The sequence below is a fragment of the Acinonyx jubatus genome, chromosome A1 (genome assembly GCF_027475565.1).
Source record: "Acinonyx jubatus isolate Ajub_Pintada_27869175 chromosome A1, VMU_Ajub_asm_v1.0, whole genome shotgun sequence".
Lineage (NCBI taxonomy): Eukaryota > Metazoa > Chordata > Mammalia > Carnivora > Felidae > Acinonyx > Acinonyx jubatus.
In genome coordinates this window covers 81,081,809-81,098,659 of record NC_069380.1, presented here as the reverse complement: position 1 = coordinate 81,098,659, position 16,851 = coordinate 81,081,809, and the positions used below count along the sequence as shown (strand labels likewise).

Genomic DNA, 16,851 nt, shown 5'->3' with positions numbered 1-16,851 from the left:
ATGGGCCTGTCCTCAGAAGCCTGACTGATGGGATTCAGGAAGGGGTCCTGCCTCTCCCTGACGCCAGGAGTAGAAGGGAGCAGGAAGGAAGGGCGGCCGGCTGAAGTGTCTGTGGATGGGTGGGGTGCACGGGTAGGGCCTGGAGAGCCCCATGATGCCCTCGGACAGGATGAGTCCCCGGGCTCCCCCCGCCAGGCAAAAGGCCAGGAAGGCTGGGGTCAGCCTTTGGAGAAAAATGCTGCCCCCTTGGAGGGGCAGCAGGGACCCTCCAGGCCCCGAGGTCGAGGAGCCTGCACAAGCCACGTGGGGGCCTGGCCAGGTGTGTGGTCCAGGCTCTCAGCTCCTCCTGGACATTTGCACAGTTTGGGAGGCCGTGCTCAGTGCAGCTGATGCATTCATGCAGAGCTGGGGCAAGACAGCTGCCGGGGCTGGCCTGAGAGGGAGGGCATGCCGTCCATCCTGCACTCTTGTTCCTGGCGTCTCGTGCATGGGGAGTGGCCCAGGGACCAGCCTCTCAGCCAAGGTAAATGCAGCCGACCCAACTGTGCTTTGCAGCTGTTAACAGTGCCACACCCGCCCAGACAGGGCTGCTAGCTTGCTGTGCGTCCTGCACGGGACGGCCAGCAGCTGCGACCCCCCAAGGGTGCAATGCATGAAATGCCAGCGCTGGCTGGAACAGAGCGCGGGTGCTCACAGAGAGTGGCAGTCAGGAGGCTGTGCATCCAGACCCCGGCCTGGGGCACAGAATGCCTGGGGGACCCGGATTAGCACAGCGAAAGCTCACGGACCCCCGCCTTACATACCTCTGTCTGGTAGGCATCGTGCACGTAACCCACCTCACTGGCGAAAAACTGGCATCTTCCCGCAGCCAGCGGCCTGGGCTCCTAGACACAAAGACACACGAGAGCGATAGAGGAGGTTCATCCCTGGGCCAGGGGTGGCCATTGGCTATTTCAGACCCATCCGCCCCAGGCTCTGAGCCTAAGGAAGCCACTGGAGTCTGTCAGGCGGGGGCCACAGAGTGGGAGATGCCATGGCTTCTTCCAGGGCAGCTGGGCCACTGTGTCCAGGACACCAGAGCAGATGCCTTGGGGGGCACACACCTGCCCGGAAGGCTGGGCTGACACGTCCCCCTCCCCCTGCCACCAGCATCACATGGGCAGCCGAGAGGAGGCGGCTGCCGGACATTTTGAGGTGCAGTCCTCTGCCCTGAACAAGGACACCCCTTGGTGCCTGCCTCTTTCTCTAAAACAAAACATTTGTTTTCTACTAGGAAGGGAGAAAAAAGGATTCTTGTTAATTCACTCACCCACCCAGTCCTTGACCTGACCATCCACTCAACCATTCCTGCCACCGCCCCACCCCCTTCTCCCCGCCCTCCCTCCACTCTTCCCTCCTTCTCCCTGCCCTCTTCCACCCCACCCTTCCTCCTCCCTGCCCTCCCGCCCCCCCCTCCCTGCTTCTTCTCTCTGTCCCTCCATCCTTTCCTCCATCCACCAACCACTGCATACACGCCTACCAACGGCCCTGTTCAATTTTCCATCCACAAGTCTGTGCCCAGCATTCACAGAGCAGATGCGGAGCCAGACTCTGATGGTACCGGGGTTAGACACAGGCCCCGTCCCCAGCTGACCGCTGGAGGAGACACACCCTCCAGGTGACAAGGCACCTGTACCCGCTGTGGCAGAGACCGGTGAGGCCCGGGAGCCTGTGCGACTGGTGAGATGCACAGTTAGGGCCTCACACCCGTTCTTACTTCCCAGTGCACTCCCATCTCAGACCCAAAATGAGCGTAGAAACCACCAGGGACCGCACTGCAGGCAACAGATGAGGACGGGGCCCGCACACCAGGCCCGTCTGGACGCCCTGAGCAGCCCAAGGGAGACAGACACAGAGCACGGCAGATGGGTGCCGGGCAGATGATGGGGCTGTGCAGGGGGCAGGGTAGAGGGGCTGGTGCCCTGAGGCCCCGCGGTGAGAAGCGGTGATGGGCCTGCAGCCCCTGAGCCCCCCTCACCCCCAGGCACCTGCCGATTCCACTCGGCCCCTCCCTTTGGGATGTCATGCCAACAGGGCCTCTTTCCAGCAGCTTTGGCTCAGTGTCCCACTGACTCTCAGCACCGGCAGCACCGAGTGACAGTGGCATCCTGCCGGCTCTGCTAGACCAGTGCCCTTCCTCCCGCCGACAACCACAGGGAAACGCCCTTTCTGAGTCTGGAAGGGTCAGACACATGGGCCACCCTGTCCAGGTCCCAGTCCAGCCCCCTCGAGGCCTGGCCGCCGGCCTGGGGACATCCCACCATTGCTCCTGCTTCGGTCGGCTGGGCCCAGTAGCAAGTCGCAGAGGCTTGAACAGCAGACATTTGTTCTGACGGCCCTCGTGGTGGCAGCCTCTTCCCACCCTGTCCTCACCGGGCAGGCCGTGGGCTCTGGTCTCTCTCTGTAGACAGGAATTCCACAAGGGGGGCCTCACCTGGCCCTGATCACCTCCCGAAGGCCGCCTACTGAGGCCGCCACGCACAAGGGCTCCAGGGACACAGACTCCCAGGCCGCCGCGGCTCCTGGCTCCGCACCTCATTAAGTCAGACACGGAGAGCTGGTGTGAGACTCGGAGTTGGCCGCAAATCCTCTTGCTAACACAGAAGCACCAGTGGCTGGTTTCATTTCCTGTCTGACCTTCAGTGTCCAATCAGGGTGAAAAAGTTCTTAATAGTTCAAATTAAATACAACTGCGACCATTTTAGTTCCACCTGCCACAAAGACTTCTCCGAATTTACGATCACACTGGAAATAGCGTTTCTCTGGGGCCAGAGCCCGGAGTCAGCGTCATTCTGGCCCAGGAAAAGGGGCAGTGGGTGTTCAGGAAGACCACTGAGAGGCGCCAGGTGGCTGTCGGTTGAGCGTCCGACTCTTGATTTCAGCTCAGGTCATAATCTCACGGTTCATGAGTTTGAGCCCCACATCGGGCTCTGTGCTGACAGTGTGGAATCTGCTTGGGATCCTCTCTCTCTCTCTCTCTCTCTCAAAATAAATGAGTAAACTTTAAAAACCAAAAAAGACCACTATGACACGGTTTTTATTTCTTGACCATTCTACGTAAATTAGTGTTAAGACCCTCCACATACTAACATGAGACTCTAAGTCACTAAAGTTCAGTTAAAACCCCGTGTGTCTCCTGTAGGGGGACACGGTGGCCTTCAGGCCATGACTGGCCCACCACCTGATTTTGTAAATAAAGTTTTATTGGCACGCAGCCATGCACATTTGTCTGCATATCGTCTGTGGCTGCTTCTGTGCTGTAGCAGCTGAACTCAGTAGCCATGGCAGAGGCCACATGGCCACAGACCTAATGCGCCACCCCAGCCTCTAGCACGCCTGGCAGGGCAGGACTTTGGTGAGCAGCTGTGAACAGAGGCACCGGGGCCAGCAGGAGGAGAAGGACACCACGCCCCCTACCATCAGCGCAGTGTGTCCAGTCCCTGCAGGTGTCCCAAACCAGCACTAAACTAAACACTCTGGGGCAACCGCAAAGTGGCTGTGCTAGAGAGAAGTCTGTCTTGACCCCATTATCTGCCATGGCCCCCATGGTGGACCAGAGCCATGAGTCCAGCAGCCCAGAAGACCTGCCGGAGGCCCCTCTGGGTGGAAACAGGTGGGCTGACGGCTGACAGATGTCCTGCCAGGGGCGACCTTCCAGAAGTCCCACGCATCTGAGAAAGACAGAGACCGAGGGAGGACATGCCTTCTCTGCTCACACCTGCAGCTGCATAGAGAGCCCCCCTTGGGAAGCAAGTGGTTTTGAAGGGACTTTCTCTCCAATGAGTGCCGAGTGGGAGGCGAGGCCGGGAGACTCCCATGCACACTGCAGGGCTGGGATTTTCACTCGGAAACCGGGGTTCCAGAAGCCATCTCCCGCCCCCAAGCCCTCGGGGCTCAGCTCAGGAGCAAGAGCGAGTGCACAGGGAGAGAGCCTGCAACAGAGAACATGAGCCAGACGTGGACTGAGGTGAGGCTGGGTCCGACCCGGTGGTGACACCAGTCCCCAAGGTCCAGTCACACGGTCACTGTTCATACGTGTGTCAGACCAGACATGTGCCACGTGGAGGAGCCACAGCGACCACGTGAGTCCTGCAGGCCTAGTGCCGCTGGGCCTCTGCACCACACCCGGCACCACATCCTGTCATCCTGGTCACATTCTCCCCACATTTTGTCCCCCAGTGTTGGCATCTCAAAATCATAATTTTGAGAAGTGCTGGAAGCCGGTTACAAGTTTCTAGGAAAGAGGAGCACCTTGGGGGCTCCGTCTTGATTTCAGCTCAGTCCATGATCCCACGGTCGTGGGTTCGAGCCCCAAATCAGGCTTGGTGTGGAGCCTGCTTAGGATTCTCTCTCTCTCTCTGCCCTTCCCCCACCAATGCACATGCCCTCTCTCTCTCTCAAAAAAAAAAAAAAGCGGGTAGGAAAGAGCCTTTGGTGAATTGGTTTTTTCACCTGTTAGCCTGTTAGACAATCACTCTCCACCCTGCAGAGTCAGGCTGGACATTTTCAACCTGGAAACTCAGCTCCTTCGTACCCTTGTTCATGTCTTCCCCGGTGCACATGCCCCGTGAGGGGGGACGGGCCGGCCCCCAGACGCTGGCCGTGTGCAGCCAGAGGAAGGCAGGAAACCGAGCTAAGGAATAAATGAGCAGGAGTGTGCGAGGGAGGCTGTGGGGAGGAGGCCCTCACGTCACATGCGGGGGGCTCAGCGACCCCTCAGCGTGTGGTGGAGCCCGAGCTCTGCAGAGGCTGGGACAGCCACACCAGACCGGGACAATGAGGACGTGCACCTGGTCCTGGCGTTTTTGAAATCTTTTGTTTGGAAATAATTTCAAACTTGCAGAAAAGTGGAAAGAACAGAGTTCTGTAAGGCACACATGGGATAGCCCAGGATTAACACCAGGTGCGGCAGTTTAAAAAAAAAACAACTAAGAAACCTTAAAATGTATGTAGGACACACTGAGGACAGAGAATGCTGAGTGCTTTGCCTTCTGAGGGCAGAGGTGAAGGTACTGAGTCTGGACCCCTGCCCCCCTCCCCAGCCCGTTCTGCCCCGCAGGGAGCTGGGGACCCAGAGCCATCCGTCACACTGCCTGGGCTCCTTTCCAGACAAAAAAAGGTGTGTCCAGCCTCCCTCACCACGCTCCCCTGGCCCCACTCTCCCCCGGGTCAGCAGCCAGGCAGGGACTGGAGCCGAGGGAAGACACCCATCTTCAAACACCCCGTAACCCTTCCCAGTAAAACCCAGCCTTTACTGGCTTTGTTTTTAATAGAGGGAAAAATAAAGGGAAAAAAAGACTGGTCACGTGAAACCCTCTGGCCAGACTCTGCCTGTGGTTTCCGAAATGTCCACACCTTGTTTCAACGGAAGGAACGCAGTCTGCCCAGGAAAGGGTGGTCCTTCCTTCACGTGGCCCTACCAGGACCCATGACTCTATTCATCCTCATCCACTCCCTGGGAGAGGAGCACCCCCCTCACAAGTAGGAAGCTGGCCCGACTTCCACCGGCTCCGCGGCCAATGGGCCCTCTCGGCAGAGGCTCGGGCCATGGGGGTGCAGTGTGCTGGAGGGGGCCCAGGCACCTGGAGCCCCCTAGGGCCAACCTCGGGCACAAGACCCTTTCTACCTTCCTGAGTCGATGCTGCCTCTTCTGACAGCAGGAAGGCTGAGCTGAGCTGCCCCTCGAGAGACGGGTCCTCACTGCTGGAAATGGACATCCCATCGCACAGAACAAGCACAGAGAGTGTCCCCATGTTGGGCCTCAGGCAGAAATGTGCTCCCTGCCACCCAGGTCAAGGCTTTGGGGAGCCCTGTTCCTCAGGATGGAGGCAGGTCCCGCATGGCGGGCAGGACTCAGGCAGGCCAGAGGGTCCCCCAGCTCCTAAATTTCCATTTTATTTGCCTTTATTATTAAGCATCTGCCTCTGGGTCTTGTTGTTCTGTAAGGACGTGCTTGAAGATTGCGTGTAGGGCAGGGATGGGGACAGCCGCTTCTGTGTCACAGTTCAGGCCGCGACTGGGGTCGTTGCCACGGTCACACATCCTGCTGCCGTGAGGCTCTACTTTCTGTTGTGTTGGTGACTTGGGCCTATGGCCAAGGGGGCCAAGTGCCAGCCTCCGTCTGCCAGCGTGCTGGCTCATAGGATGGGGTGGTTGCCTCTCAGGGTTCCCTGTCCTTCCTGGAAGCAGAGGGACACTCACACCACAATGGGATCATCACATCTTCTTCTCAAGAGATGTTAATTGTGCATTTTTAGAAGGGAAAGAACTTTGACAAGGGGATATTTACACTCGGGACGCTTCCACACACACTCCTGAGTCCTCCAGGCTGGTAGCACCTGGCTTAGTGGGCAGAGTGGCACGCTGACCCGCCAAGGCCTGTGGAGCGGAGAGCTGGGCCCCGCTGGGGAGGGCGCCCTCACAACCACCCAGGCTCTGCACGAAGCCCCCGGCGGAAGCCTGCTGACCCTTCCCTGGCATGCTCTGCCCTCTGCCCCATGAGGGACGCCGTTCTCCACAACATCAGACACATCGCCCCCTGTCTGGGCCTACTGAAGACCTGACCCGCCGACGTGCCAGGAGAAAACTGCGATTAACTCTTTGTACCAGATGCCACTGTGTGAATGGGCCTCATTACCCAGGAAACACCTGGAACAGAGAGACCAGCACAAAAGCGCGGCCAGGCCCAGACAGACACCACTCACTGCTCTGTCTGCCCCAGGGTGGAGCCCATGTTGAGAAGCACTGTCTGCTAGACGTTTCTAAACTGACGGGCTCCTCACTGAGCAGATGGGCATCTGTCTCCGGGGCACTCCCCACAGAGCTGCACTCTGAGGGCACACGTGGGGTTTCCTCCCGAGAAGGCCTTGAGACGATCACCCCCTGGCAGGCCTGTTTTGAGCCCCAAGAGGCTTTCTGTCCACCCATCCCTGCGTCCTGGCTTGGGGAGCCCTCGGTGGGTGCTGATGGCTGGAGGGCATTGCAGAAGGCCAGGTCTCCCGTCCAGCACAACCTGCTGACATCAGCAACAGGCTCGGAAACGAATACTGGATTTGCATCGGAGGATACGCTTTCTGTGCTAACCAAGCAGCACGCCAGAACCATGGCAGCAAATACTGGTCAGGGACTCACAGTTCAAGTGATCTTTCCAGAAATAAAAAACAAGCAGAAGTCTGGGACAAAGTACGCATACAGAGACCCCTAAAAGGTGCTATAAATGTAAAGACCTAACAAATGCCGGTGAACACCCGGGGCGGGGACGACCATGGGGCTCTGGTCAGGCTCCGGCCTGTGCCCCTTCCAGGCACCAGCGGGTCCTCACGGCCCGGGGCCACTCAGGACCCACAGATGCCTGGCCACCTGTGCAGGCCAGGGCTCTCCTGGGCGGCTCCGCCGTGATGCTCTCTGTCTCACTCTTCCTGCGCCTGCATCTGACGGCAGAGGCACAAACGTTCCACAGAGGCCCAAGAGGGGCCACCCCACCACCACCATCCCGCCAGGGGCTTTGTTCGGCCCTGGGGAGCCCCCCGGCAGCACGCCACTCTTGGACCAATTTTTGTTCGTCCACGCGAGCTGCTACAATAAAATACTATAAACTGGCAGGGAGGGGAGGGGGTAAACAATAAACAATTTGCTTCTCACAGCACAGCGGTGGAAGTCCACGGTCAGGAGGGGCTGCCAGATCCAGTGTGTGGGGGGGCCCCCTCCGGGTTCAGGGACAGCGTGTGCTCACCCATGAGGAGGAGGGGCCGGGGAGCATTACAGGCCCCTGTACAAACGTTCCACCTCGTGACCTCTCAAAGCTGCACCCCAAACACCATCCCCCTGGAAGCCAGGTCTCGACATGAGAATTTATGGGGACACGGCACTCGGTGACAGCACCGTCATGGGGCTTACCGAGTGGGGGTGCTTACTGGCGAGCCCAAGGCAGCCAGGCAGAAGGATCGTGAAGTGTGTCTGCTCCCAGCCCATCGCCCTCAGGCCGTAAATGTGTCAGGGGTTCTGGGGGAACAACCAGCTGTTCAGAGTCCTTTAGCAGGACAGGGTGCCAGGAAGGTGGACAGCTTGCCCCGCAGAGGTCAACGCAGCACCAACCCACCACCTCCTGAGTCCAGAGTCCAAGGTCAAAGGCAGCTGCCCGTGACAGGTGTTCAGAAAGAAATGCAGGTCAGGCTTCAGCTGAGGGTATAACGCTGTCTCTGCTGGGCCCCCAGGTTGGCGGAAAAATCTCTCTTCCACCTGCCCAGTTTGAAACAAGAGCCATTTCCTGACATTGTAACAAAGCTTTTCTAAACATACAAACTGGTTAGGAAAATGTCCTACGTAGTTGGACAACGGATTCCACATTTGCCTTGGCCGCCTTGACTGACTTCAGCATACTCGAGTATTTATTTCTATGTTCCTCGTTCCGTGGCCTGGCTCTCTCCCTCACTCGGAACCTGCTCGCTCCAAGTAGAACAAGCTGGACTTCCCAGGTCCCAGGGCATGCGCCTGGTGTGGCCCTGTCCTCAGCCACTGCCAAGGACTCTCACACTTGGGCCCTCAGCCCCTATGAAGGACTCGCCCACTCAGGCGTCCACACGGAGATGAAACAAGCATAAGCGTCTCACAGCTACAGTGCCAGTGAGAAAATGCCAACATCACCCCTCAAGACACATACTTGAACTACTGCACATGAGTGTGTAAGGGCACTGTGTGTGTACCTATGAGTATGTGCACGCACCTGAGTGTGTGCACGTGTGCCCACGAGTGTGCATGCATCCGTGTGCATGTGTACGTATGTGAGTGCATGTGTGTGACCATCAGTGTGTGAGTGTGAATGCACATGTGTGTGTCCATGAGTGTGTGCATGTGTGTGCGAGTGTCCATGTGCATGTGTGTGCATGTGTGTGACCATCAGTGTGTATGCATGCACATGAGTGTGCATGCGCGCACGTGTGTGTTTGTCCATGTGTGTGTGTGCATGTGCTGGGTCAGTTTTGCAGAGAATGAGGAAAAGCCAGCAAGGCAGAGAGAGCGGTTGGCAGACCCAGGGAGGGAGGACCCAGAAGGTCAGTGAGCTGAGTTCTGCAACATGAAATTTTGCTTCTGTAGATATTTCCAAACCCCGATAGTGACGGAGAACAAAATGGAGGAAGGGACACTCACTATGTGCCGAGCAGCAAACACGCCGTCCACGATGGCACAACAGAAGGCCGCCACCACGCCGAAGCTGATGAACACGATGGCCGCGACCAGCTGGGACAGAGGGCAGAGAAGCGAGTGGGCGTTACACACTCCCAATACAGTCCTCCAGATGCCAGCTGCCCGAGTCCCACCCCGCCGCCCCGGGCCCACCGCCGCTCCCACCGCCCCATGACTCAGCCCGGCCCGCGGGCTGCATTCTTGCTGGTTCTTCCACGCTGTGGTGGGAGACGGGCCCCCGGGTCCTCCGCACACCCCCTCATAAATAATCAGATTATCAGACCGTCTGCAGCTTTTTGCTATTACAAATTCTGCCACAACGACCCTAAATAGGATCCGTGTTGAATCTGGGTTTCTGGGTGGGCGTCTCTGCAGGACAGACCCCTCACGTTCAGACAGGACACGTTCAGGTCTGCGCGCCTTATGGTCTGAGAAACGCCACCTCGTCCATAACGAGGCTTTGCCAGTTTTCACTCCAAAGGCCTAGCACCTCCTTATACCCAAGCGACGCCTCCTTTTCATTTTCTAAGTGTCAGCCATCTGCTGGCTACCGCAGGCTCGCTGCTGTTTCCAGCCACGTCTCTCTTAGCTGAAGAAAGCTTTCTTCCCATTGTTGGCCACTTTCTCTACATATTTTAAACTATCTTTGTGAAATAATTTTAAACTTCCCATAACAGGTAGCAAACATAGTACAAAGAATTCCCACATGTCGTTCCCCTGAGATTCCCCAAGTATTGTCACCGTCCAAACCACTGCAACAGCCTTGTCACCTGCAACTCCTTTCCAGCAGCAAGAACCCAACCCCGCCCACATGACCCACGGCAGCGTATTTATTTCCTGGGTCCAGGACTCTGCATAAAGCAACTTGGAACCACCCACCCCTTGTGACCGGCAAACTGTAAGCAGTGCCCAGTGTTTGTGAGCAGTCCTCTGGGTCTCCAGCCTTGGAAACAGGCCCCAGACTGTCCCCCAAGTCACTCAGGGTGCTTCCTCCCACGCATCTGAGCTGCTTCTGGGCAGCACAGTCAGGCTCACTGGCCACGGCTCCATGCAACCAGCTCCCCCTCTGTCCTTGTTAACCTGAGTTATTTTGTTCAACAGGCGCAGGGAGCTGGCTTGACACTCCAGGGGACAGTGTGGCGGGGTGCCGGGCCCCACCCCCCACAGCTGCTGTTCCGAGGCGCAGGGAATTGGGCCCGCTCTCAGCCGCCAGCCCTACCAGAGCCCGGTGGAAACGGTCCCCTGATGTTGCAAATTGGGGCTGTGCCCAAGTCCTTTGGGGGTCTCTGAACTGGTGACTGTCTGGTCCTCAATTTCCCCACCTGGACTCAGAGGTGTTGGCTCCGACTCATTCTTGCCGTGCGTCCTCGCAGCCTGCCTCTCTGGTGTGGCCGGTAGACGTGACAAAACCAACAGAGGTCCTTGGCTGTTCCTCACAGTCTGACACTTGTGACATTTTGTGATGAACTGACAGAGAATTTGAGGCCCCGAGGGGAGGTGTGCAGAAAGCCCTGCCTGTTCATCTGCACAACGAAGAACTATTACCCCACAGAAGCTGCAGTGTTAACACCACTGTTCTGCACAACAGCTCGGCCATTGACTCAGCAACAACCAGACCACGGTGCCTCCCCCGCACTGAGAACTAACCACCCCCCCTCCATAGTACCAGGCATCAACCCAGCACCCTGGGGCATAGACAGGGAGGACTCGCCTTACCCTGAGGACACTGGAAGGCCCTGGAAAAACAAGCCAAGGTCTGGGGGGGGGGGGGAGGGTGTGAGACCAGGCAGGGGCTGCCCACCTGCCACGCCCACCGCAAAGGTAGCCAAAGAAAAAAGCACTTCTTCATTCTGCTGGGGAAGGAGAAGACACTGGTCGCTTCCTTGGGGAAACCACTGCACACAAGTAAAAGGATGGGTGTGTAAAGTCATGTGAACATCATTTGCAGAAACTGTACTGACGGAACTCTCCTGCATTTGTACTGCTGTTGTGGAAAAATGCATTAAAACATATATAAACGATTCAGATGGCAGCTTTCAAATTTCCCAGCACCTCACTTTCCAAAAAAAATGAAAAGCTTTCACCTAATTTGGCTGCTGAGTCTTCAAGCTTTGACAGTCCTGCCGTCCCCAGAGGGACGTCCTGGCCCTTGCCCAGCTTGGGTCCCTCCTAAAGGCCTGAACCCCAAGGCTGCATCAGCCGGGAGTCCGTCCCTGCCACTTGCTGCCTCCAGTTCTCCTTGCGCAGAATCCCCGGCCAGGGGGCCAATGGAAAACAGACTCAAAGATGAACAGGCTCACCTTAGAACCCAGAGTCACTTAGCACATGTCCTCCCGGTCCTGACATCTGTGACATTACTGTCAGCTGCAGGGAGGGCTAGCCACGCTGCAATCCCAGGATGCAGCCTCCTACCTGCCTGCCAGACCTCCTGAGTGGCCGGTGAACTCAGGAAGGGGTCAGACTCTGACAAGTCCAAAAGCAGGGAGAGCCGCTCCGCCAGCAAATGCCTCCCAGGCTCCTGCTTTGTCCCGGACACCGAGCTCTGCTGGCCCATGGCACTCTGGGGTCCCAGGCAGCCTTGGCTGTCCCCACAGAGGACTCTCCTAGAGCCCGGCAGGGTGTGTGGTCAGGAGTGGGTGTCTGCCTGCCCTGTGCACCCACACTCCAGCTCTGGTGCTGGCCCAGGGCATCCACCAAGCACTTGCCCATTGTCTGAGAAGCTTCCAGAAGTGGCCCTGCTACTTCTCTCACTGTGCATGTGCAAGCAAAGCGTTGTGGGGACTGCTGTCCCAGCAAGCTTGCCATGCACCAACTTGATGGCCCTTCAGAGAACATCACACTCCCCCTCCTGGCCATGCGACCAGCTCTGAGCCAGCAGCGGCCTGGCCAGAGTCCTGGACAGCTGAGAGGCCTCCCTGACACCCCACCTGATTTCACCCAGAACTTTGCAGAAGCACAGGATGTGTAGTGTCCTCTGACATTGCCTGACTGCCCTCAATCATCCAGACTTACAAAACATGGTTTGGTCTTGTACAAGCTGTCCCCACCATTTGAATATCCTCATCACCTTTCAACTGACCTTGTCTTTCTGCCCACTGCTCCTGAAAGTTAAAATTCAGTGCCAGCATGATCACACACACTCGGTAAGTCAAGTGCTAGCGTGACCACACACAGGATAAAGTGCAGCGAGATCAGGGGGTGGCACTGCCTGAGATCCTCTAGTGCGTCAGCCCCCAGGTCCAGGAGATCACGGTGGGAAAGATGTTGGACGTTCTCTCCTCCAACGTTCGGGCTGGAAGTAGGAAGTGTTCCAGAACAGTGACGGAAGAGCTCTCTTAGGGATGCCCTGTGGGTCTCTGGTCTGTCAGGTGCCAGTAAGGACAGGGAGGCAGAACTCATCACGCCTTGGGGGGACACAAGCCACATCACTCTCCACACTGTGTGAGGCCACCACACAGACAGACTTTGCATGGAAGCTGTTACTCCCTCAGGGACAGAAGGGAACAGGTCTCACTGCCCTGCAGGGCCCTTCTCCTGGGAAGGGGGAAGGTCACCTTCACATCTCCACGGGGCTCTGAGTTTACGTCGCAACAGGGAAGGCAGATTAAAAACGAAATACCAGTAGATAAGGTCATGTTGATAACATGGAAATCGGGAAAACAGTGGGTGTGAGCTTGTCACCCGGTAGGAAGGTTGTCACCAGGTGGGCAGGCCTCTCATCCAAGGATAAGACAGACCCAGTGAGTCAGGGCTGCCAAGGGAGCAAGGGGTCGGGGTCTCGCCCGGAGGATCTGAGAAGGCCTACCCTGGGGCATGAGAGCCCTCTGGCTGTGGGGGCTGAACTGGGGCAGGTAGAAAGGGGACAGTTAGCTCCTGGTGACAGCGACCCAGGCAGGTGATGACCAGGGTGGGGCCTGGTGCAGGGCAAGGGGCTGGTCTGATGGTGGCATCCAGGGGACACGGGAGAGGCAGAGCCATTGGGCCCACGGTCTGGGAGAGACGTCTGCGCTGGCAGAGGGGGCATTAATGACAAGGGCCAGGTGGAAGATGGCCCCCAGTGCAGGTGGAGGGGCGCAGTCTGACGCCCAGGAGCATCACATGGATGTGGCTGGCAGGGACACCATCTACCAAGGAGAATGTCACCAGGCCTTCACCAGGGAGCCCTGAGGCAGTCCCAACACCCCAAGCAGGGAGTCAGGACTCTTAGGCTATCCCTCACCACGGGTCCCTTGTCCCCATCCTCCCTGTGTCCCTTGTCTCCAAGTGTTCCTCATCCCCAGGTATTCTTTGTTCCCACATCCATCGTCCAGGTGTCCCTCAGCCCCTTCGTACTGTCTGCCTCCAGTCCTGACTGGGGTCCTCCTGCTGGGGACACCGCAGGCTCCAGTGCATGTCACCACGCAGACCACCCTGCCTCCCCCAGGACCCCAGGCTGGACTTCATGTGTCCTCCATCCATACTCCTGCTGTCCATACCTTCCTCCCCCAACCACGTGGATGCGGTAGAAATTAATCATGGATGGAAAGTCCAAATATGTGGAAACCAAACATCATACCCCTAAACAACCGATGGGTCAAAGAAGAAGTCACCAGGGGGACTGCACACCAGTTTGGGGTGAACAGGATGAAATGAAAGCACACCGGGGCCCCACTCCGGTGCGGTTGAGGCTCTCCGGGAACTCACAGTGGTAAACACACACACTGAAAAAGAAGACAGCTCTCAGATCAGCTGCCTCCCGCCCTAAAGAACTAGAAAAAGGAGAGCAAACGAAGCCTGAAGCCAGCAAAAGAAAGGAAATTATAAAGGTTAACACAGGGAAAAAAGACACAGGGGGAAAAGAAAGACAATCAATGTTCTTTGAAAACATCAATAAAGTTGACAAATCTTTAGCTAAACTAAGAAAACAAGAGGAAAAAGCAAGTGACTAAAATCAGAAATAAGCTTGGGAACAGTATTACCAACTTTACAGAAATTAAAGGATTATAAGAAGATACTGTGAGCTTTTGTGCACCAACAAAGTTGATCATCTAGATGAACAAATTGTAAGAAGCACACAAAGTACCAAAACTGACTCCAGAAGAAATAGAAATTTTCCACAGACCCATACAAATAAGACTGAATCAGTAACCAAAAGCCTCCAACAAAGGACCAGATAGCCTCCTTGGTGGTGTGCAGGGAGAGAGGCGGGCGGGTGCAGGACCTGGGGCAGAGGTGAGATCAAGGGGACTCCCTGTCCTGCAGCTGCAGGGAGAGCCCCAGGGGTCACAGCCGCCACAGGGGGCATGTCTGCTTGGCGAGCTGGCATTCTGGCCCTCACCCACAAGCGCCCCAACCTCCCCATCCCAGCCTCGGGACAGATCCTTCCGGGCCTCCCTGCCTGACTGCCACTCTCCATCCTCCCCATGGCTCCTCCCATGCACCCTGGGCAGTGCTCTCTGTGCATCCGCGGCAGGAGATCAGGGCTCCCCACCGCGTGCCTAGCAGCACCGTGCACAGGACGTGTGCGCTGAATGTTTCTGGGGGAGAAATGGACACATAGCAACACACACACAGGGCATGGAAAGCTCGGGAGAGGCGGTGCCCCAGAAGCAATAGCGATGGTCCCGGGCAGTCATGCTGGGGGCAGTCAGATTACTTTGACGCAGAATCAGTAACTTCATTTTCCTACGACACAGGCCAGCGTGCACCAGCGTCTCTAGCACATGCTGAAGGTGCTGCAGGAGAATGTCATTCTCTGGGGAGCGCAGCTTAGACAGCCCAGGGTGTGGCATCCCATCAGAAAGGCCCCAGGGCCCTATCTAAACACAGAGACACTGGGGCCTGTCCCGAAAGCAGCTCAGATATTCCAAGCAGACGTTGTGTGGACTCGTGGCAACTGAAACATAAGTTCCAGGCAGTGGTTTCAGACGGAGCCCCTCCATGAGCACCGAAATCTGTGGAAACTGAGACCCAGGAGCACCTGGTCCTGTGAGAATCCTCCCTGTGTAATCAGTGGTCACTAGCTGTCGGCTCCCAGGACCAGTGAGCGAAAGTCACAGAGGATGAGGGCAGGGCACAGTGCTTTCACACACTCGCTGGCTCTCCACGCCACCAGGAGTCGGGCTGCAGGACCACTCCCTTCAGAGCAGCACACCCTGTCCCGGCACGTGGCGCACGCGGCCCCAGTGTGACAGCTCTGGGTAGTGCCGCGAACCATGCCGTGCCTCACACCCAGCCTGCTGGCCTGGGGACTGCCCCAGCCCCCGCTGCCCGGATTCCTGGGCAGAAAGGAACAGGAGGGTTCGTACCAGTCACAAGGCCATGGACGGAGGCCGGCTTCAGCGGCCAGACAGCCCTCACGGCTCCCGTGTCAGCAAGCGACAGGGCAGGGTGTGGCTGGTGGCCCTGGTGGAGCGATAAGAGGACAGGGCCACCCGCCAACCACAGTTTTTATGTGACTGGAGCTGCTGAGTCCACTTCCTGCATGGCAGCTACTAACTCTTGTGGGCCTCCAACCTTGGGTGCTTAAAACCCAGAACAGTTTTCCTATTCCAAAGCCACAGTCAGCCAGATGGCAGGGAGGGTGGTCATTCCCGTGGCTTCTTCACTCACCTCTTCCACCACCTTTCTCCCGAAATCAACCAGACTTCTGGAGGGTGTAGGCCATGGTGTCTTCATCCTGGGGGAGGGTGTCACCCAGAGCCCCTAGTCCTTCAGACCCCGCAGGCATGGCCCCAGAAGCTTGAGAGGAGAAGGGTGAAGAAGCCATGAACTCCTGTCCCCAAAGTGTTGCCAGCAGCCTGTAAGACGCTGCAAAGAGGGCTCGCCCTCAAATGCCCCGCACGTGGCTCCCTATGTCTGTGTCCAGATTCCTGTGGCAGAGCGAGGGCATCCAAGGTCAGGCAGCCTCCAGGACACCAGTCACTAGTGAGACCTGCAGAGGGGACGTGGGGTCCAGCAGGCCCCGCACCCTCCACCCGCTTCTCAGGCGTTTGCTGTGGACATCGGCAGGTTTCCTCCCGATGACCTCCGGGTCCCCAGTCCAGGACTTCGGAGTACCGTGCCTGGAGGCCTAGGGTCCCTCCTCCCCCGCCCCTCCCAGGCTGGTCTGGGGGGCACAGGCCACCTCAGCTTCTGTGTGACAAGGTGAGAGGCTGGACACACCCCGTCAGGGCCCCCAATGTCCAGACCCGCAGCAGAAGCAAAGCAGGAGAGGAGGGAGGACCCAGCCGGGACCCCATCACACAGCACAGGACGACAGGCTCCCTATGGACCAGGCACCTGCGGGTTCCTGGTAGTTCCATTAGTTCAGCTGACGTTTTTACACCACGTTCCAGTGTTGCAGGGTCTCATCTCTGTCTGTGTGTCTGCATGTCTGTGTCTGTGTGTGTGTCTGTGTGTGTCTGTGTGTGTGTGTCTGTACGTCTGTATATGTGTCTGCATGTGTGTCTGTGTATCTGCATGTCTATGTGTGTCTATATTTGTGTCTGTGTGTGTGTCTCTGTGTGTCCTTCTGTGTCTGTGTGCGTCTGTGTGTCCGTGTGCACACACATGGAGGCAGGTGGACAGTTTGCACACCACTCTCAGCCCCCCCGCCCCCTGCCTCTGGGGCTGTGTGGATGGCTGGGCTGATATTGAACTTGATGATCT

The 16,851-nt window shown here is 57.4% G+C and overlaps 1 protein-coding gene across 1 annotated transcript in view; it reads right to left on the bottom strand.

Moving 5' to 3' along the window:
- The window catches only part of TMEM255B (transmembrane protein 255B), a 39,870-nt gene that overhangs the window by 11,265 nt on the left and 11,754 nt on the right, over positions 1–16,851 (bottom strand). Inside the window, exons 4-5 of the mRNA XM_053218233.1 lie at positions 9,187–9,276; positions 804–884 (exon numbers count right to left, since the gene is read on the bottom strand). Coding sequence (XP_053074208.1) covers positions 804–884; positions 9,187–9,276 — 171 coding nt within the window. The remainder of the gene's footprint in view (positions 1–803; positions 885–9,186; positions 9,277–16,851) is intronic.